The sequence below is a fragment of the Chrysochloris asiatica genome, unplaced genomic scaffold, assembly GCF_000296735.1.
Source record: "Chrysochloris asiatica unplaced genomic scaffold, ChrAsi1.0 scaffold00057, whole genome shotgun sequence".
Classification (NCBI taxonomy): domain Eukaryota; kingdom Metazoa; phylum Chordata; class Mammalia; order Afrosoricida; family Chrysochloridae; genus Chrysochloris; species Chrysochloris asiatica.
This window is the reverse complement of record NW_006408575.1, coordinates 3901603-3922153: the sequence shown is the minus strand read 5'-3', so window position 1 is coordinate 3922153 and position 20551 is coordinate 3901603. Positions and strand designations below refer to the sequence as shown.

General features: G+C 48.6%; 1 protein-coding gene across 2 annotated transcripts in view; it reads right to left on the bottom strand.

The window, feature by feature from the left end:
* NDST1 (N-deacetylase/N-sulfotransferase (heparan glucosaminyl) 1) overlaps positions 1–20551 on the bottom strand; it is a 48589-nt gene that overhangs the window by 10240 nt on the left and 17798 nt on the right. For both annotated transcript variants that reach the window (XM_006863883.1, XM_006863884.1), the window contains 9 exons: positions 17387–17881; positions 12822–12909; positions 10967–11121; positions 10133–10318; positions 8475–8603; positions 7512–7694; positions 6401–6497; positions 5070–5193; positions 1086–1260 (listed from right to left, as the gene is read on the bottom strand). In XM_006863883.1, the coding sequence (XP_006863945.1) occupies positions 1086–1260; positions 5070–5193; positions 6401–6497; positions 7512–7694; positions 8475–8603; positions 10133–10318; positions 10967–11121; positions 12822–12909; positions 17387–17881 (1632 nt within the window). The remainder of the gene's footprint in view (positions 1–1085; positions 1261–5069; positions 5194–6400; positions 6498–7511; positions 7695–8474; positions 8604–10132; positions 10319–10966; positions 11122–12821; positions 12910–17386; positions 17882–20551) is intronic.

Below are 20551 nucleotides of genomic sequence, written 5' to 3'. Positions count from 1 at the left end.
TCTGCTCCCATAAAGATTTACAGCCTCGGAAACCCTATGCAGAGTCGCTATGAGTCGGAACCAACTCCTCGGCACATTACCACCATCAGTATTTGGTCAAATATTTGGACTGTGAACCAGAAGGTCAGTGGCTCAAACCTACCAGCTGCTCCTCAGAAACCTTGTACAGGGCCACTATGAGTTGGAATCGACTTGATGGCACTTAACAACAACAACAACATGATGGATGGAAATGTGGTTGCTTGTCACAGCCAGACCAAATGACTACTCGGGCTTTATATGGCCCAGGGGTGTAGGGTTTCTGCTGTACAGGGTTTCTGAGGCTGTAAATCTTTAAAGGAACAAAAAGCCTCATCTTTCTCCAGCATAGTAGCTAGTAGATTCAAACTACTGACCTATTGGCTCGCAGCTCAGGTCATAATCCACTATGCTACCATGGATCCTTCAAGTAAGGACTAGGAATGACAAACTCTCTAGCACGTCTCACAGAGCACTTCGACTTCCTTAACTAAGCTGTTATCTACACCCTCCACTCAGCATGACAGGTCTGTGTCTTGTCCAGCTCTTAATTACCACTGCCACCCCACCCATTTGTCCAAGCTCAGATCACTGCTGGCCAAGTCTAAGCTTCATCAAGGTGCAACCAGCTTCCACCTCTTGCTGAAGACCAGATGAAGCTGGGAAAGTGGGCAGTTAACTGTGGGCTATGGTTCAACTGTCTCTGCCCAAGCTAGGAACTCCATGCAGGCAAAAAACAAAACCAATTGTCTTCCAGTTGATTCTAACTCAGAGCAACCCTATGTAAGGTTTCCAAGGCTGGAAATCTTTAGGGGAGCAGAAAGCCTCATCTTTCTCTCTCGGAGCAGCTGGTGGATTCGAACTGCTGACCTTGTGGTTAGCAGTCCAACTCGTAATCCACTATACTACCAGGGCTCAGGTGGGCTCTATTCTTCCTTATAACCATAGCCAAGGTGCCTAGCTCAGAGCTGACACATTACAGATGCTTAATAAATACTGGTTGGATGAATGAGTCAAAAACCAAGTGGCAGACAATCTCCCAGGAACTCCACCTCAGTCCGGCTTACCTGGTACCAGGAATAGGCCCGGTCTGCTGGGTTGATGAGGATGGTCAAGATCTTGGACTTGGGCAACAGAGCAGCTGCCCGGCGAGGTGCCACTTCTGAATCAAAGTAGTTGGCGCTCTTCTCAAAGTAGAAGTCGGAGGTGGTGTTGGAGGGGATAGGGAAGAACTCCATGTACCTGCAGGAAACCCAGAGAGAGGGTTCACAAAGAAAAACTCATGAGGAATGCAGCATGAGAGGCTGAGCTGGGGGTAGAGCGGGAAACATCTCTCCCATCCAAATAAGGAATTCTAATCAGGATTCCTGTAGAGAATGGCCATTTGGAAGCCTCCTTGTTCTGAATTCCTTCCTTGTGAGGGGAAACCATGGGTGATCAAGAGAATTAAGACTTATGAGTGTGATGTGTTATGGTCTTGGGGCATGAGGAAGGGATTGTGTCATTCAATCCTCAAACCTGCGATCCCACTACCTACCTCCTGGATCCCTTGCCTCCCACTTACACTGAGTGTCCTAACTCTCTCTGCCTCTAGGGGGCGAGATGGGACTCAGAGAAGCTCCATATCTGACAGCAGCAAGGATCAGCAAAGGGGAGGTGCTGCTCTCTTCTGCTTCCAGATGGCAGCAGGATGCCCATCCTGACCTGGGCGGTCACTGGACAGGAGACCAAGGAAGGGAACTGTCAACTTCTACAACCAAGTGCCCCCTCCCCAGCCTGCTCTGGGTGGAACTGAAAGTCTTCTTTCGGGACCCCCCTCTAGTTTGAGGATCCTTCTGGAAACTGAACATTCCAGACCCTTTCAGGGACACTTACTCATGCAAAACCAACTTCAGGGGTCCAATTTCAGAGGCTCATGGGAACCAAAGCTCACCCTAGCTGAGGAGTTTATAGGCTCCCTACTCTTCATTCTGGTGTGGTGCTGTTGGGTTAATGCATCAGACTGCAAAGTTGTTTGAACTGCAAGGTCAGTGGCTCAAGCTCACCAGCTGCTCCTTGGAAGCCCTATACAGGGTCACTATGGGTCAGAACCGACTCGACAGCACTTCACAACAACAACAACTCTTCTTAAAGTCCCAAGGACTCCCTTCATCAGAATCACCTGGGGGCAGATTGCTGTTGTTGTTAAGTGCTGGCACCCTAGACCCACCTAAACCAACCATAACCCACTACCATTCAGTTGACTCCGACTCATAGTGATCCTATACAGAGTTTGTTGTTGTTGTTATGTGCCATCGAGTCGGTTCCGACCCATAGCGACCCTGTATAGGGTTTCCGAGGGTGTAAATCTTTACGGGAGTAGAAAGCCTCATCTTTCTCCCGCGGAGCAGCTGGTAGTTTCGAACCGCTGACCTTAAGGTTTGCAGCCCGATTCGTAACCACTACGCTACAGAGTTTACATGACTGTAATCTTTGCAGGAGCAGAAAGCCTCATCTTTCTCCTGTGGAGCAGCTGATGGTTTTGAGGGCAGTGGCCCTTGTGGTTAGCAGCCCAACACCTAACCCAAAGCATTACCTACAAAATCAAAACCTTGGAAACAGGCCCAGCAAACTATACCTCTCTCATCTTTCTGAATTCTTTATAAAACAACATTTGCATGTCCACAGCTCTTTGTCTATAAAGCTTTGTCAAGAAGGCTCTGAAATCTATTCACTGGGAGCCAGGGCTGAAAGTGAAACAGCCAACTGGTCTAAAGAGTAGGGAAGTGTGTGTGAACTCCCAGACTTGCAGCTAGTACTCGTGTGACCCAGCTTGGATGGCTAGCTGACCAGAACTCAACCAGATGATGGTAAAGGTGTTTGATACTGTGAGCAAGTATGAATTGCTACTATTTAATGAGCTAGACTTTTGCTTATGGATGCAGTTGCTCAAAATTCCAACCAAAATGGTAGGATTCCTCAGATCAAGGATCAGGCTTGTTTTCTCAGTGCACGGGGTTGATAGCCAATGTCTACATTGCCCATCTCTAAAAAAATGGGGACTTAAATATTATGAAGTGGTTGACTTACAAGTTTTTATGAGTATATTTAATTTCAGAATGAGGGCGATAATGTCGAATCCCAACTGAAAAGTTCTCCCTCTTTTCTAGATGAATCTGGTAAAAGCGGCTGGGAGATGATTGGGATAGGATTTTACGATTCAATTGTGAGTAACTGTTAGTGGGGTTAATTGTGATTGTCACAACTGTAATTGTAGAAGATGTGTAACTAAAAGGAGAGAGTAGTTAACCTTTCATTTCAGGAACACACAATCCCTGGACCAACAAGAAGGAAGACCACGAATGGAGCGTGAGAGATCCTATCAAGAAAAGTGATGCTTGCAGAGACAGTGGCATGGAGAGATAGAGCAGCTGAAGGATCTAGGCCCAAGGACACAGAAAGGCTGTGTGCCTGTGGGCAGGAGGCTGACTTGCCAGATTTGTCCTTCGGACATTTAAATGTATATTTTTTGTTCTGTATGTGTACATAAAATATTTTTGCTTTGCTGATTTGTGAAAAGTAAGATGTAAAAGGGAAGCCCACAGGGAGGAAGTAGGGGAACTGTTGTTGCAAAGAGGGAATTGTAATCATCTAGATGAAACAAAATATATGATTGGTTGAAAGTAAAGCTGATGATCTTGTCTGTTAACCTTCACTTAATTCACAATAAAAAGCTAATAATAATTTTTTTGAAAAAGCTCTGAAAACAGAAACTTTCCTTAACTTTGTAGCAAAGTCATTTAGCATCCAAACCTGACCTACTTAATCTTGCTTAGTGTAGTTTTTCATGTTTTGCTTCGAGTTCGTGTATTTGCTAATGGAGTGCTGCCCCCAGCTCTGCTGAGGGGGTGGCTAGATACGTGATATCATACCACATTATCTTTCTAAAAGACGACTCATTCTGACTTCCAACATGTCTGGACATAAAGGGTTTTAGATAAGAGATTGTAAGCATGGTATGGAGCTAGATCATGGGTAGAGACAGAGAGATAGATAGATAAGTAAGTAAAAGATCATGTAAGATACAGGCAACAGAAACACCAAAACAAAAACCGAATCCATTGCTATCAAGTCCATTCTGACTTATAAGAACCCTATAGGACAGAGTAGAACTGCTCCCTAGAGTTTCCAAAACTATAAAGCTTAATGGGGGCAGACAGCCTCATCTTTTTCCCGAGGAGTGGTTAGTGGGTCTGAACCTCCAACTTTGCAGTTAGCAGCCCAATGACTAACCCACTGTGCCACCAGGGTTACAGGAAGGAAAGAGGGAAGGAGGCAAGAAAGGAAGGGCACACAAGAAAGAGAGAGAGAGAGGGAAGGAACAATGAAGAGAGAAATACCAAAAAGCAAAAAATTAAGTCTACAATCTCTCCACCAAGCTAAACCCACTGACATAAAAATCATAATAGTAATACATGAGCAAAGTGAGAAAAGTCACAGAGCAACAAAACATAAGTTAGAAAATTGGCGAGTAAAACCAGCCCTGAGCTTGTCCCTCACACTGTGAGGTTGACAGCGCCCAGCTGTAGTGACAGGGTCTGGTGGGAAGCTGCAATTCTAACTACCTCAGCAGATAATTCCCCGAAGACCATGAGAACACCTCCTGCCCCGTGGTCAGCTTTACACAGTGGGGACGGCCAGCTCTCGGTCAGGACATTTGGATTTTAAACCCTGCTCTGTCTCTAGCTCCCAGGCCGTTGTACAAATATCTCTCTCCTCTTCTGGACTCGGGATGCTCCTGTGTGTGCAGAGGAGGGGCTGAACTCCGACTTCCAGCAGGTCTCTGACCTCAGGCGATAATGCAAGGGGCAAAGGGCTTCTTCATCAAATGTCCTGCCTGTGACAAGACTCCACCACCATGACCCGAGAGCACTGCGCTTTGTCCCTGTTTACAGGAACTTCAGCTGTGTGTGAGCAAGAGTCAGCTGCTTCCTGCTGGGGCCACTGCAGACCTCTTACAGCAGCCCCATGCCAGCCTTCCAGTCCTGCTGGGAACAGAAAGGCCCACTCACCAGTCAATGCCTTTGTGATAGTTGTGGCCATTAAAAAACTGAATCTCCTCAAAGGTCTCAGAGCTGGGATAATTGCTGCTCAGGTCCGGGTGCATGCCCAGGAACAGGTAGAGGGCTGTGGTGCCTGTGAGGAGGGGAGGCAGCTGAGACCCAAGAGGAAGAGGGAGAGAAGAGGCAACACACAGAATAGGGGCTCCGAAATCCTGGGTTCTGGCCCTAGCTTTCCATTAACCCCTGGGAAACCCTGGACAAGTAAGTCCCTTCCTCTCTGGGTTTTAGTGTCCTCATGGGCACAACAAAGGAAATTTATCAAATCCAGATGGCAAATATATGGCATGCATGTGGACACCCTAATTCCGGCACCCTCTGTGGACATCACTAAACTATCACAGCAGTCTTTATCATTAAACCAGGCCTCAGAATCCTCGGCACTGCACTCCACAGCCATATCCAATTGCTTACTATCGCCTCACACTTTCAGACCTAGATGGTTTCTCTTGGTTCCTTCTAGCCTTAGCACTTACAGAGAAGGTTAGAGAAAGGAGAGCTGAGACTCCTTCCAAAAAATGTAACTCAGATGTCTCCTCCTCTGGGTGCCCTGTTCTCACTCGAGCTGCCTTCTCTATCACACTCTAGGGAGTCAGTTCATTCGATAAATCTATGGTTTATTTGCTATATACACCATACAACTGAGAGATCTCAAAAGAGAAAGAGCTGTAGAGTTTCGGGATTAGCCGTATATATAAGCTTTGGGGGCACAGATACCAAGGTTCAAGACCTAAAGCTGCCCTTTCTTAACTGAATGTGTTTGAGGACGTTACTTCATGTCTCCCAAACTTGAAATCCTTATCTGTAAAATAGGACTGCCCATCCATGCCTCATAGGGTTGTGTGGATGGCAAATATTCAGAGATTGCATCATCACTTGTCTCTCCTGTATCTCTGACAGACGTTACTAATTGATCACAGTCCTCTTGGCACTGAACTAGTTTTGTCTGGCACGGCTCAGACTTGTAGAGCAGCGACTGTGGACTTCTCTAGATTCAGAGACTCCCAGGAGGACACAGGGAAAGCTCCCTGAGTCTGTGGCTTAGGACAGACAGGAGAATTCTGTGCCCACCCCAACACAACCTCTACCCTCCCTCTCCCTACCTACACACAGATAAGCAATTCAGGTTTACCCCAATTTCACTTCTACTTCCTGGGAAGACGGAGCAGATTAGTGGAGAGGGCCGTGTGGAGGGATGGAGAAGAACGCAGCAAAACAATTCCCAGAAGTCTGTGGCTGAGACAGCAGGACATAGGGGCTGGGTCAAGAATAGAGAGACCTGCCTGTTTTCTGGGGGCCGATGATGAGGAGTTTGGGGAAGCGGTCACACGTCTTCTCCTTGGACCAGATGTCTTTGTGACGCTTGTCCTCGCAGGGATCCTAAAGCAACAGTTGAAGATGCATGAAGGGGCCCAAGAACCCAGTGAATAGATTCCATCATATGTAGATATGTGGCTCTGACCACCCTGCCTTAACTAACAGGGATATTAACTACATGTGTCCTTGTCACATCCCCACCTCAGAACACTGAGCTCCTTGCATATAGAGACCACTTCTCATTCTTCTCATGCCCCCCAAAGATCATAGAAAACTGCTCATCCCCACACCTGGCACATAATAGGAGCTCATGAACACTGTCGTCATTGAACTGGATGAGCAATGGCCAAGCTATGGATCAGCAAATTTCTTGTGAAGCTTAGTAAATGTACCAGTCAGCCTGTGCTGCAACTCTCCTCACCTCATCTGTTGGAGCATAAACACAGCCACAGGTAATATAGAAAAGCATGGTCCTGGACAACTGTGTTCCAATAAAACTTTATTTACAAAGACAGATGGCAGGCTGAACTGAACCCAGGAACCAGGGTTTGTGGACACCTGGTCTGAACTATAAGACTGCCACCAATTCTAGCTTCTGCTTACAGAGGCAGACTTCCTCAAAAACTACCCCACCCCCCACCCCCTGCAAAGCCTCCCTTTTCCCATGACTCCATCATCTACCCCATGCTCTGGCAGCCTCTGAACACTGCGCTTTAGGAAGCTGCTCGTAGGACTGTATGGGGAGCTGTGTGTACATATGAATACACAGGAGCGAATGACTGTACCCTAGTGAGCAAGTGTGCATCTGAGTAGCATGTGGGAAGTATGAGGGTGTGAGGAGCCCAAACCCTTGAGCCCACATCTGAAATATGTGCCTGTGAGCAGGTAAGCATTCCATCCCTCTACCAAGGCACCAAGGAACTGCAAGGTCAGCGGTTCAAGCTCACCAGCTGCTCCTCGGAAACCCTGTACAGGGTTGCTATGGTTCAGAACCGACTCGATGGCACTTATCAACAATAACAACAACAACAATGGCACCCTGGCCACCCTGCTCTGCCACCCCACCTCCACCCCTACCTGCCAGAGCGGGTCCTTCTCCTCGGAGAATATCTGGAAGTACTTCTGAGCCAGTTGCACGGGGGGCAGCGTCTGCAGCCGGAGGTTAGTCCAGGAGTGCAGGAAGCGCACCAGGTGCTTAAAGGTGTACAGGCCCAGGCGGTCATTCCCGTAGTTGGACAGGTGCGTCATAAAGATACTGATCTGCTCCAGGGAAGAGGCAAGGGCAGGCAGGAGGCTGCTCAGTCTCTGGAGCCACTGTTACTCATGTCTGACCCATCAGGTCCCGCCTCAGCTTGCAGGGCCACCTCATGACCAGTCCAAAGTATCTGACCGCCATCAAACAATGTAAGGACTGCTGGCATGGCGCTGTACAGTCAGCGCAGGACAGCTAACAGCAAGGTCAGCGGTTCAAATCCACCAGTCAGTTGCTCCTTGGAAACCCTATACAGGGTTGCTATGAATCAGAACGGACTCGCTGGCACTTAACAACAACAGTAACAAACAATGTGAGCCCTGGCTACTCAGAGTCAGGTGTGAATCCACCAAATAACAAGACCCAGAAATGGGAAGGTGGCCTAATGCGGGAGCTCTTTGTGTTTTGTTTTTTGGAGAATGGCAGCCTGCACTTGGTTATCCCAGAATGCTGGGTGACAACACACACCTGATGGTCATTTAATATAATTCAAGCATGGATGGTTATTTCTAGTTTACAGATAAATTCAGGTGAACAGCAATATATGTGTATGAGCAAATACTAGAAAAAGGACATGGATAAAAATGTTAACACTATTATGTTAAAGTCTAAGACTGTGAAAGAACAGAGAGCTCTGGAACCTTGACCAAGGCCACTCAGCAGAGGGCGGAGAAAGCCTGAGTTGGGGAGTGGCTCTCCCAATGTCCAGCCCCTCATTTATGTGTCTGCCTTTCCCCCAAGTGCACGCAGCAACACCCCCTTCCTTACACCAGCTGTGGAACACTCACAGGATTGAGGAGCACGGTGAGGAAGAGCTCGCCCCCGTTGATGATCTTGTCCAGCTCGCTGGAGCCACCAGGGTACTCGCTGTAGAAGATGGTGTGTGTGAAGAGGCCGCAAGTCTGCCGTGGGAGGACCTGGGGATGGGGTCGGGGAGAGGAGCTGTGGTAGGGCCAAGACAGTGGTGGGAGGAGCCTTCCTCAGGAGAAGGCCAGGCTGTCATCTCAGAAAGCCAGCCTCCCGTGAGACACACAGCACCAAGGATGGGGCCTGTTCTCATTGCATCTCCTGTCACAGCCTCCACAGTTGGGGTCCTCTCTCACATGAGCCCACAGACCCTTGCACTTCACATACTCCAGTGCTGGCCTCTGCACAAGATGAACAGACCCCAGAGTGACATAGGCAGGGAGGTGACATGTGTCTGGAGACTCAGACCCTCTGTCTACAGCAGGCCACCCAGTCATGCTTGGCAACCCTCCTGGTGGCATTAAGACCGCTTCGAGTGGCACTCTCAGCCATCCACTGGTCTGTCTCCTCTCACAAATCTGTGAGCTGCCAGAGGGCAGGGATCTGTCTTGTCAATGTCTCATCCTCGGAGTTTATAGGGGGGCCTGGCACCGAAGAGCTTCACGGTCAGTTGGTGAGTGAATGAATGACCAAACCCAGCACTCCTACTGCTGCCCCATCTGGACTGATGGCAGCTCATCCTGCCTGTGGCTCACCCGACATCCAACAGGTCAGCACATCACACTGGCTCTACTTTCTAAATAAGTCCAGGATCTCATGAGATCTCAACACCACATCCTAATCTAAGCCACCGCCATCTCTCCTCTGGATGAATGCGGTGACCTCCCTGCCCCACAGCCTCTGTCCCATAGCACAGGCAGAACGATGGAGGGCCTTTCAAAAAGAGTCAGATCAGAACACTGCTCTGATCATAATCTTCCCATCTCAAACTCAATGCTAAAGTACACCCAGCGGCACACAACCTAGCCTTGTCACCCCTCTGACCTCATTTCTTACCATAGTCTCTTTTCAGCAACACTAACCTCCGAGTTGGTCCTCAAATACACCCAGCACAACGCTGCCTCAGGCCCTTTGCACTGTTACCCTCTCTGCCTTGAGTGCTGGACTCTCCAATGACAACATGGCTCATTCCCAAGAGGGCCCTCCCTAACTACCTTACTTCAGAATTTCTGCCACCGTACTCCCCACCTCCCAGTCCTGTGTGATTTGTCTCCCCAGCACTCATCACCATCTGACCACCATTAACTTCACGTTTATGAGCACACTGTCTCTGGCCCTGGAATGTTAGCTCCATAAGCATAGAGATCTTTGATGAGTTTTTTTCACATCTGTGTCCCAGTGCTTAGAACAAGGACAAATACAGCGAAGTTCAATGAACACCACCGAGTGAGCAAGCCCATGAATAACACAGGGGCCTGTCCCAAGTCCTCACCACAGCCAGGTCTGGGTTAGCTTTAAAGAATCCCCTGATCCCTGCTCATCCCCAAAGCTAACAGGAACTCATGTAAGGGGTCAGACTGGCAGCTCACCTTCCCTGGATGGAGAGCCTCAGGCCAGGCTGCCCGGAACGGCATGTGCCCACAGGCCTGGACTGCCGGACCCACATCTCTCCACCTCCCAGCTGCCTGGGCCTGCTCACCATGATGCCGTTGTGGATGAAGCCCCGGCGATAGCGGGCGGGCTTCAGGTGGGGGTACTCCTCTGTGCTGGTCACACGGATGCTCCACACCTGCTTCCAGGCCTCATACAGCTGCACGTGCACGGGGTACACACCCGAGTGATGTGGCGCCACGGCATATCCCATATCTGTGGGAATGCCATGCTCCTGTGGAGAGGAGGGTCAGGGAAGGGTGAGCGTGGGGCTCCTTTCCCTCTGGGCCTCAGTTTCCCCTCTGGAGAATGGAAGAGAGAAACCAGAGGCTTAGAACAGCAGAGGAGTTGGTCCAAGCCCTCATGGAACAGATAAGGGATATGCCCAGAGTCTCCTGAATCTCATTCCAGTGATCATACACATCACTAGCACAGAGGACTCAGCACCCAGTGGTTGAGGGACAAGAAGATGGCTTTCCCTGATTTCTCTAGGCTCTACTTGGCTGGTGGGTTCAGGTTGAGCCACAGACCTGACCTCACTGAGCATCTCCCTCAGTTTCGGGGAGCCTCCCACCCTAGGCTAAACGAAGGGGCTTAGGCTCAGTAATACTGCGGTCTGCTGGACTTTTTCTTAGCTGGTGCTACCTCCCTGAGCCTCAGTTTCTTGTCCATAAAATGGGGCTATTGGTATCTGCCCCCTTGAGGAATCCGCAAGACTTCAGTGAGACCACGTCTATAAATGCAGCTAGTCCCAGCTGTGGCACAGTGACGTTAATAAACAGCTGTCAGGCCCACTGTGAAATAGCCAGGGGCCGGTTGTGTGGACCCCAGCCCAGCCCCAAGCCCTCCCTCCCAGCTCTGTCCTGTATGGAATCTTACTCACGACAGCGAACTTCTTGTTCAGGGCCATCTGCTCAGCCAGCACGGACTGGTTATGGAAAAGATGCGGCTGCATGTGGCTCCACATGTGGGGGAACCACCAGAACTCCTTCACATATGACAACAGCAGGTCATCACCAGCGTCCTCAGCGTCAGTACCTGCAGCCCAGCAGAGGCAGCTCAGCCCAGTCCAGCCCTGAGACCCTCCAACCTGCCCCCAGGCCCGCAGCAGTTCCCTGAGCTACGGCATGGAAGCAGCCTGAGCCCGGAACCCCAGTCTAGAGAATGCCCTGACTCTAGGTGCCACTGAGCAAGCCCTGCTTCTTCCTCTCTGGCCCTTAGACCCCATCTGTGCATTGTAGGGTTTGGAGTCGTTGATACAACATGCCTGTCCGTATCCTCTTCCTGTTTTTCTTTAGGTGCCTTGTCTTTTTATTCCTTCGTTGTTGTTGTTGTTGTTAAGTGTCGTCAAGTCGGTTCCGACTCATAGCGACCCTGTACAGGGTTTCCGAGGGTGTAAATCTTTATGGGAGTAGAAAGCCTCATCTTTCTCCTGCGGAGCGGCTGGTAGTTTCGAACCGCTGACCTTAAAGTTCGCAGCCCGATTCGTAACCACTACGCTACCAGAGCTCCTTCGTTGTAGAGCTCTTCATAGGTCATAAGGAGCCCTGGTGGTGCAGCACAGGTCAGTGAGTCAAACCCACTAGCTGCCCATGGAGGGAAAAGTTCATTTTCCCATGAACTTTCTGAAATCCTGTTGTAGTACTATAATTACCTCTGACATGTTAAAGTTTGAGAATACAGTCTCCTCTTCAGCTCTAGAGAAATACTGCACAGATTTCCCCCAGAACTGCTAACTAATAGGGTTCTGCCTAGAACTCAAGAGAAGCTGTCTTCAGCAGTTGGGGACTTTAGACCCAGAGAGGGAGAGGGGCTGTGTGACGACGACCGGGGGGGGGGGGGCAGGCTTATAGGATATAGCCTTTTGTTGATTGGTGATGCATGGAGGGGATTGTAACCATGGCAATGAAACAGTATATGATAGGATAAATGTAAAACTAATGTTCTCCCATGTAAACTATCACATAAATCACAATAAAACATTTAAATAAAAATAAAGAGAGAGAAGCTGTCTTCACTGGGGCCTGAGTAGAAGGCAGCTAGAAGAAATGGTCACTGAAGATGAGCCGCTCCTGCTCCCTCTTGTCCAGTCCCTGAAGGGCAGCATGAGAGGAACCTGGGAGAGCCCAAAACTAGAAGGCAGCCATGAACCAAGCAACCCATATCCCATAATGTTCTCTCAAAACTTTAAAATGATAGTAGTCACCTTGTTAGTGTTGTTCAGTGCTATGGAGTTGGTTATGACTCATGGCAACCCTGTACAGGGTTTTCAAGGAGCGGCTTGTGAACTTGAACCGCCAATCTTGTGATTAGCAGTCCAGCGTGTATCCTACAGTGCCGCACCAGGATTCCGTGGGTGGGTACAATTACAGGGCATTTTCACTTTCTACACTGTTCTACAAATTCAGTTTCTTTTATAAGCAGAAACATGACAAATAATGTTTAAAAGGGATGGGACACAATGGAGTCAAAGGGGAGGAGATGCCCCAACCAGGAGGGCACAACCTGAAAGCCTTAGGCAGGGGTGAGTGCAAACCACTCTTGTTGTTGGTTAGTATCCTGGCATTGTGCTTGCTTTTGTGGGCTCTTGGCACTGGAGAGCCCAGAAAAGTCAAATGTGTGCCTGAAGCTAACGTGGGTCTATAAATCCACTGCTGGTCCTGGTGGCTCAGTGCTCCGTGGGTTGGCTGGTGAAGAGTCACTGGAAGTTACTACAGAGGCAGGGTCAGACCACTTACCTGTGTGGAAGAATTTCCCCGAGTAGCCCAGGTTGAAGGTGAAGTTTGGGATGTGTGTGCGGAGTTCATTCTGTGTGTCAAACAGGGCCTGGGGAACAGGAGGGGAGAAAATGATGAAGGGGAGCCAGGAGCTCCCTGGTACTCCCACTGAGCTACAAATGGGCAAAATGAAAATATGGAGCCCCTTGTTTAAAAAAAAAGCAGAATTTCATGATGGCGACAGCAGGGCATTGAACCTTCTGAGTGTGGGCCCTATGAGTGTGGGCTGCACAGGTCACACACCCACGAAGCCAGTCTTGAGTTACAGACCTCTGGCAAGAGAAGACCTAGATCCAGCCAGTCTCTGCTACGTGTCATCACGCCTCTAGGTCTCACTTTCCCTGACTGTAAAATGGGAATAATAATCTCTCATGAAGTGCCATCAAGTCAGTTCTGTCTCATAGCAACCCTTATAGGGTTTCCAAGGGGCACCTGTGGATTTGAACCACTGACCTTCAGGTTAGCAGTCCAGTGCTGATCCTACAGCGCCACACCGTGATGCTCTTAGGAGAACCAAAGGAATTACTGCATGGGAAACTGGCTGGTGTGTGGTACGTCATGAAAATGATGGTCCACTGCTACATCTGCAGTCACTGCCACTGCGTGTCTCGGTGTACTCAGTTGTCAAGTGTGGAGGGTTTCTCCTCCTGGCAAGGCTGAAGTTCAAGGTCCATGACTTCTCCCAAGATGCCCTGGGTCCCCAGTCATGCAAGGTCCCGATGAACAGGAAGTGAGTGACATGAATGCTTCTGAGACAGATGCTCAGCTCAGGGGTCAGGGTTACAAACAAACTCCCACTCCTGAATGACTCACAAGGCTGCTAAGATATTAGCATGAGCCTGATTTCAGAAGGCTTTGAAGACTACAAGCCCTGGCCGTCCCAAGGCAACACTGGCACCCCGGGCATCCTACCCGGGCTGCGAACTGCCTGGTGGATGGGCATGCTCTGTCTGTGTGGCCTCAGGCAGTTACTTCTCTGAGCTTTAGTGACCTCCGCTATGAACTGGGGATAATTCTAATCTCCACCTCCAGGGTTGCTGTGTGGACCAGCTGCAGTAATGCAGAGAAAGGCACGTCCCGAGCCATGGCATGATTTAAATCGTGCTGCATAACCAATCCTGTACAAGTTAGGGAGGTGCCATTCATGTCTCTAAAACACTCAGTTGCAGCCTGTGCTTGAGAATAAAAGGGTATGAGCGCTGCCCTTTCTGACTCCCATGGATGTTGGAGGTAGATGAGACAGGCTAGTGGAGCCCTGGGCAGGCTGCACTGTGCTCAGTGCCGGGAGGGGGAGCTTAGCTTAGTTTTCGCCCACAGAACGGACTATAGATGAGTAACATTCCTCTCACCTTAACAACGGGCAAAGTGAGAAACCAAGAAGGGCAATTTCTGAGTTTCTGGGCACACAGTGAGCATGATGGCTCAAATTCCTCGTGGCTCAACCCTGGTCTGGAGCTTCACCAGAACTCGCCCTTGGACCAGTGGTCGAGGACCTGTGTCCTAGCAGGAGAGAACAAGACTGGGCCACTGGAAGAAGGTACTAAGTAGGAAAGTGCAGTCCCTTCCATTTGAGGGATTTTCCAAAAGTTTGTGGGAAAATCCCATCTTCTTTTCCCAGGAACTTTCAGAAGTGGCATCACATGAAGTGTCTGAGCTGGAAAGCTCAACAGGAACTATCTACAAATTGTAGCAAGAGGGCTCTGAGCCTGGACACTCCACCCCAGCCATCCAAGCACTTATGGGAACCCTATGGACTCAGGAACTCACCTGAGAGCCTTCTTCTATCTCTCCCTTTTCTGTCATTTTACACCTGAGACTCTGAGGTAAGAAGGGACTTGCCCAAAATACCCCAGTCAACGAAGGTCCAATTAAGACTGGAAGTCAGATCTTGACTCCCCAACACCACTGCTCTTCCCTGCTCTAGGGAAGAAGGAAGTGAAGAGCACACTTCTCGTGCTAGAGGATGCGGCCAACCACAGCAGGGCCATCCTTCCTGGACCCAGGCAAACCCCTACCAGTGGAAGAGAAAACTCAGGTGGGCCAAGAACACCAAAAACCTTAAATTACTCAGGGAGGAAAGTATTCCTCTTTTCTACTCTTACTGGTGTAGCACCGTGGTTAATGTACTGGACTGCAACATGGGTTTGAACTGAAAGGTCAGCAAATGAAGCTCACCAGCCACTCATTAGAAACCCTATACTGGTCGCTAAGGGTCGGAACTGGCTCGAAGGCACTTAACCACTAAGATCAGAAGAGAGCGGGAGCGCCATAGGAAAAGCAGTGGACTGTCAACAACAAGGTTGGCAGTTCAAGCCCACCAGTCATTCCATGAGAGAAAGAGGAGGCTTTCTGCCCTTGCAAAGATTTATAAAGCCTCAGAAACCCTACACAGGGTTGCTATGTGTTGGAACTGACTTCATGAAACTTAGCAACAATGCTAACTAACATCAAAAAGAAGCCTTGGTTTGGTGCTAATATTTCTAACACTTGCTAATCTCGGGTAAGAGAGGACAGGCAGTGCTCAGGCAGTAGACCGCCTCGGGAACTTAATCCCCTTGTTTTGTTTCCACTGTTTTTATTATGATGGCGCCCAATACAGATTTTTCATTTACACCAGAGCAGTGGTTTCCTTTACAAATAACTTTAATAAAGTGAGCTGATGAAACCGGTATTTTAAACACTGCTTACTGATCCCCCTTCTTAGTTTTCTCCGTAATACAGGTTATCCTCATGTATGTATAAAATACTGTGGTGTACTGTACAGTTGAAGTTCTGTAACAAAAGGGGGGGAATAGCAATTCTTAACAGTCCATGAATGTGGGACCCTATCCAGAGACGCAGTAATACCAGAGATGGAGGCAAAGATGAGGATATGGAGAGAGGGAGCAGTTGAGGACTCTAGACTCATGGGAAAAGAGGGACTGAATGCTGGCAGCCAGGAGGCAGGCTTGCAGAATGTGCCCTTTGGTTGTTTAAATTATTATATATTCCTAAGTGTTTCTGTGTACATTTCCCCCCCAAAAAAGCTCTGGTAGCGTAGTGGTTACGAATCAGGTTGCGAACCTCAAGGTCAGCAGTTCAAAACTACCAGACATTTAGTGGGAGAAAGACAAGGCTTTCTGCTCCCATAAATATTTACAGCCTCAGAAACCCTATACAGGGTCGCTAATGAGTCGGAACCAACTCCACGGCACATAACAACAACAACAACAAGTGTTTTTGTGTACATTTCCACCCCCAAACAAAGAAAAGCCAGAAGGAATAGAAGCAAATACTGAACAATGATGATGCATGGTGTAATCATTGCAATGAAACAATGTTTGTAAAAACCAATATTCTCTCATGTAAACTATCATTCAATTCACAATCAAAAGTTAAAAATATAGATATTATATATTCCTAAGTGTTTTTACATACATCCTTAAAAAAAACAACAACAGAGGAAATAGTGAGACAATGATATGCTTAGGAGACTTGGTCTCGTAATGGGTCATGGTGTCTACAACTTACTCTCAAATAGTTGAGGTGTGTGTGTTCTTGTGTGGAGGGAGTGTATGGAGAGAGAAATGGGGAAACAGAGAACATAAATGTAGTGAAATATTTATAATTAGGGATTCTGGGTGAAGAGGATTGGGAGTTTTGAAAATATAAAAATTCTGTTTTAAAAATTAAAAAAACAACAACTGTGGTCTGTACCATGCTTTTACATACCATTCAGTGTGGTGAACACATTTTGATCTAAACATCTGTAATTCCACTATCTATACACATCAAGTTGGTGAGCCCATGTACAATGTTGGATTGGACTGTTGTGATCTCTGGGGTTTTCACAAGGTCATTTTCAGAAGTAGACTGCCAGCCCTTTCCTCCTAGTCTGCCTTTGTCTGGAAGCTCTGCTGAAACCTGTTTAGCATTAGAGCCACACAAACACAAACCAACAAAGAACTGACACACGGGTGGCTGCTCTGCATAAGGTGCACTGGGAGGGAATTGAACCAGTGTCTCCTGCATGGAAGGCTAGCTTTCTAACACTGAGCCCCCACTGGCCCCACCTGTATACACCTCACTGAAAACATGCCCAACACACGCTTCAAGCCTTAGTTCTTGGTTTAAGAGCTTTGTGAGAGCTCTGGTACTGACAGAAACATTTTGAGAGCCTGGATCTCTTTCTCTGTACCCTGATGCAAAATCAATACTTCAATATAATTTTAAATGACATTGGCTCCTAATTGTTGTTGCTATTCTTGTTAAGTGCTGTTGAGCCAGTTCAACTCACAGTGACTTTTATAGAGTTTCCGAGTAGCAGCTAGTGTGTCTGAAACACTAACCTTGCAGTTAGCAGTCCAGTACTGATCCTACATCACCACACCAGGATTCCATAATGAAAAACATGACTAGCTGAGGAAGGGTAGTGATGGGGCCAAACATTAGGTTACTAATGGCACAGGTAAGATACAGACACTGCAACAGTCACCATGGGAAGCATAAAGGTGTCACATTCACGTCTGTGAGGCACCGGGCCATACCTTCACGTCCTCCACCTTCATGCGTGTGCCCTCCTTGCCCACAAAGATGTCATCAATGTCCACTAGGATGTAGCGGTCCAGCGGCAGTGAGAGGCGCTTGCCTGTGAGGAAGGCCACAGCGTCGACGAAGACAAGCTTGTGCAGCCAGAAGTTGAGGTTGTTGCCGAACAACACACGCTGGATGCCATCATGCAGGCCCAAGTCCTGGACCACAGTAGCATGCAGTGCGGCGTGCAGGCTGGCGTCCGAGCCCAGGTGTGGGATGGACTCAGATGAACGCGTCTTGGCCAACAGTACCGGCTCGTAGGTGGAGTGGTTTGACTGGAACACAGTCCAGTCCTCACCAGGCAGCACGCCCTTTTCCACTTCACTAGGTCGTGTCACGTAGAGCAGTGGGGACTTGGGGTTGATGCTGCAGTCCTTCAGGCCCAGGTTTGAGTGTAGGAACAGCGGGAAGCCTTTGAGCTGCGCACTCAGTAAGCTGTTCTCATTGGCCTGCAGTGAGGTTGGCGGAGGGGAACAGAGCTGTCAGATCAAGAGCCCCAAGGGACATCAACAATATTCACCGACATGCCTGGTGGGGTTACCATATTCCAGGCCTGGCCTGTGCTCACCTGGCCATGCAAAATCCAGCTCCACCCACTTACAAGAATCTATGAACAGTAATTGTTATCATGACTAATGTGATTGTCACAACTATAAAGGTACAAGTTTTGTAACATAAAGGGAAAGAGTAATCTTACATACAGTCCAGGAACAGAGGACCCTAGGACCATCAAGAGAGAACATCATGAGCGGAATGCGGGATCCTATCCAGAGAAGCAGCAACACCAGAGATGGAGGCAGAGATGGGGACATGGAGAGAGGGAGCGGCTGAGGACTCTAAACTCATGGAAAGAGAAAGACTGTGTGCTGGCGGCCAGGAGGCAGGCTTGCAGAACGTGCCCTTTGTTTGTTTAAATAATATAGATTCCGGAGTGTTTTTGTATACATCTCCCTGCCCCCAAAAACAAACAAACAAAAAAAACACCAGAGGGAAAAGAAGCAAATACTATTGAATGATGATGCATGCAGGGGACTGTAATCATTGCAATGAAATGAAATACAACAGGATGAGTACAAAACTGATGTTCTCCCATGTAAACTATCACTGAGTTCACAATAAAAGATTTAAATTAAAAAAAAAAAAAAATCATCTATGAACAGGTATGATGTACCTGTTACATCATACCTTAAAGCCAGGCAGTAGGTCTCTTGAACTTTGCACATAGAAACACTGTTAATCCTCAGTGTTCCCATGATGGAAACATTCTGTCCCCATTTCACAGATGAAGACACTGAGACACAGAGGTAACTTGCCCGAGATCACTGGAAGAAAACTAACATAGACTGTGCCATCAGACTCACTAGCCCTGGGCAAGTTACATACAACCTTTCTGTGCCTTACTTTCCTCTGCTGTAAAATGTGGCCAAGAATGGCAAATACCTCAATGAGGGAGGGGCAGGGTTAGGAGAATGATCAGCATGCTGGGAGCCGGAACAGAGTCCGGAGCATTATCAACTTTTCATCAACCCTCACATCAGTTTCCGGAGGCAGGCTCCTTGGTTCACAGGTGTGGAAACTGAGGCTTAACAAGAAGCGCTGTCCTGAGTGGATTAATGCATAACCAGGTGGTCTGGCTCTTGTACCTAACCACCAGCTTTGCTGCCTGGGGCTTCCAAACTAACTTTGACCACATACCCTTCCTTCAGGAGAAATCTCACATGGACACTAATGGAGGAGAGCTCAAAGAAGAGGGATCTGCCGGGGGTGGGGGTCGGGGAGGCACACACACACACACTCTTCACACCCTCAATAAATCCCTAGCACCTCCTAAGACATTTGAGAGCCATTGAAACCCACCCTCCCAGAAGTCTCAGCTCCTCATGCCCAGCCTTTCACCACCCAGGGGTGGTCACCACCTGGCACCACCTCCTCTCCAGGGACCTGGAGAAAGTGCCCACAGTCCTCCCTTCTTTCCTTCCCCAGGCTCACTGCCCTGCTCCTTCATGTTGTTGTTGTTGTTGTTATTATGTGCTGTGGAGTCAGTTCCGACTCATAGCGACCCTGTACAGGGTTTCTGAGGCTGTAAATCTTTACAGGAGCAGAAAGCCTCATCTTTCTCCCATGGAACAGCTGGTAGTTTTGAACTGCTGACTTTGAGGTTTGCAGGCCAATTCATAACCACTACGCTACCAGTGCTCCTTCACAGTCTCCCTGAGGTGTCAGAGCCCTCCCTCAGTTGTTTCGGCATATGGTTCAGTGTCCTGGTGTGGCTGTGGGTTAATGGGCTAGACTGCAAAGTCAGTTTGAACCACAAGAAAATCCTATACAAGGTTGTTATGGGTCAGAACTGACTCGAGGGCACTTAACAACAACAACAACAATCCTTGTCCCTGTTCCAGCTCCATTAAGTCTTGTTGGCCTAGCAAACTCATAGACGACAGGTTAGGGGACCAAGTTCAAAGAACAACAAGTGCAAAGGCCCTGAGGTAGGAAAGGGCTCATCACGGTCAAGGAAGAGCAAAAGGCCAGTAGGGTCAGAGCACAGTGACCAGAAGGGCAGGTGGGGAAGATGAGGTAGAAAGGCCAGATGGGGCCAAACCTGCAGGACCCTGAGTCCTGAGGAGGAGTCAGGATATTGTAGTAAATGCAGCGGGAAGTCATCAAAGACTCCATCAAAGGGTTCTGAACAAAGGCGTGACACATTCCAATTTGCATTTTTAAAAGCTCCATCTGGCTGCCATGTGGAGAATGAATGGAGTGGGGCAAACAAGAGTGGACAAAGAGTGGACAAAGGTTGGAGAGGGAGGCAGGATCTTGTATAGAGCTGCCACAGACAGCTGCTCAGGTGGGCATTCATAAGAGCCTTCAACTGAGGGGACAAGTGGGAGCTGATATCTTGGCCAAGCCTAGTGCCACCACGCAGATCTGCATTTGCCCAGAAGGATGCCTTTTACTAATCGCCTCCATGCAGAAGCGCTTTTTGCTAATTCCCACAAAGGCTCTGCAGGGCCCTGGCCTTGTAACCCATGATTAGGACTCTGGGGTTTGATTCCAAATACCACGTGGGTCTGCCAACTTCCCACCCTGTCCCAATTCAGCCTGGGGTGTCAGGGATCAAT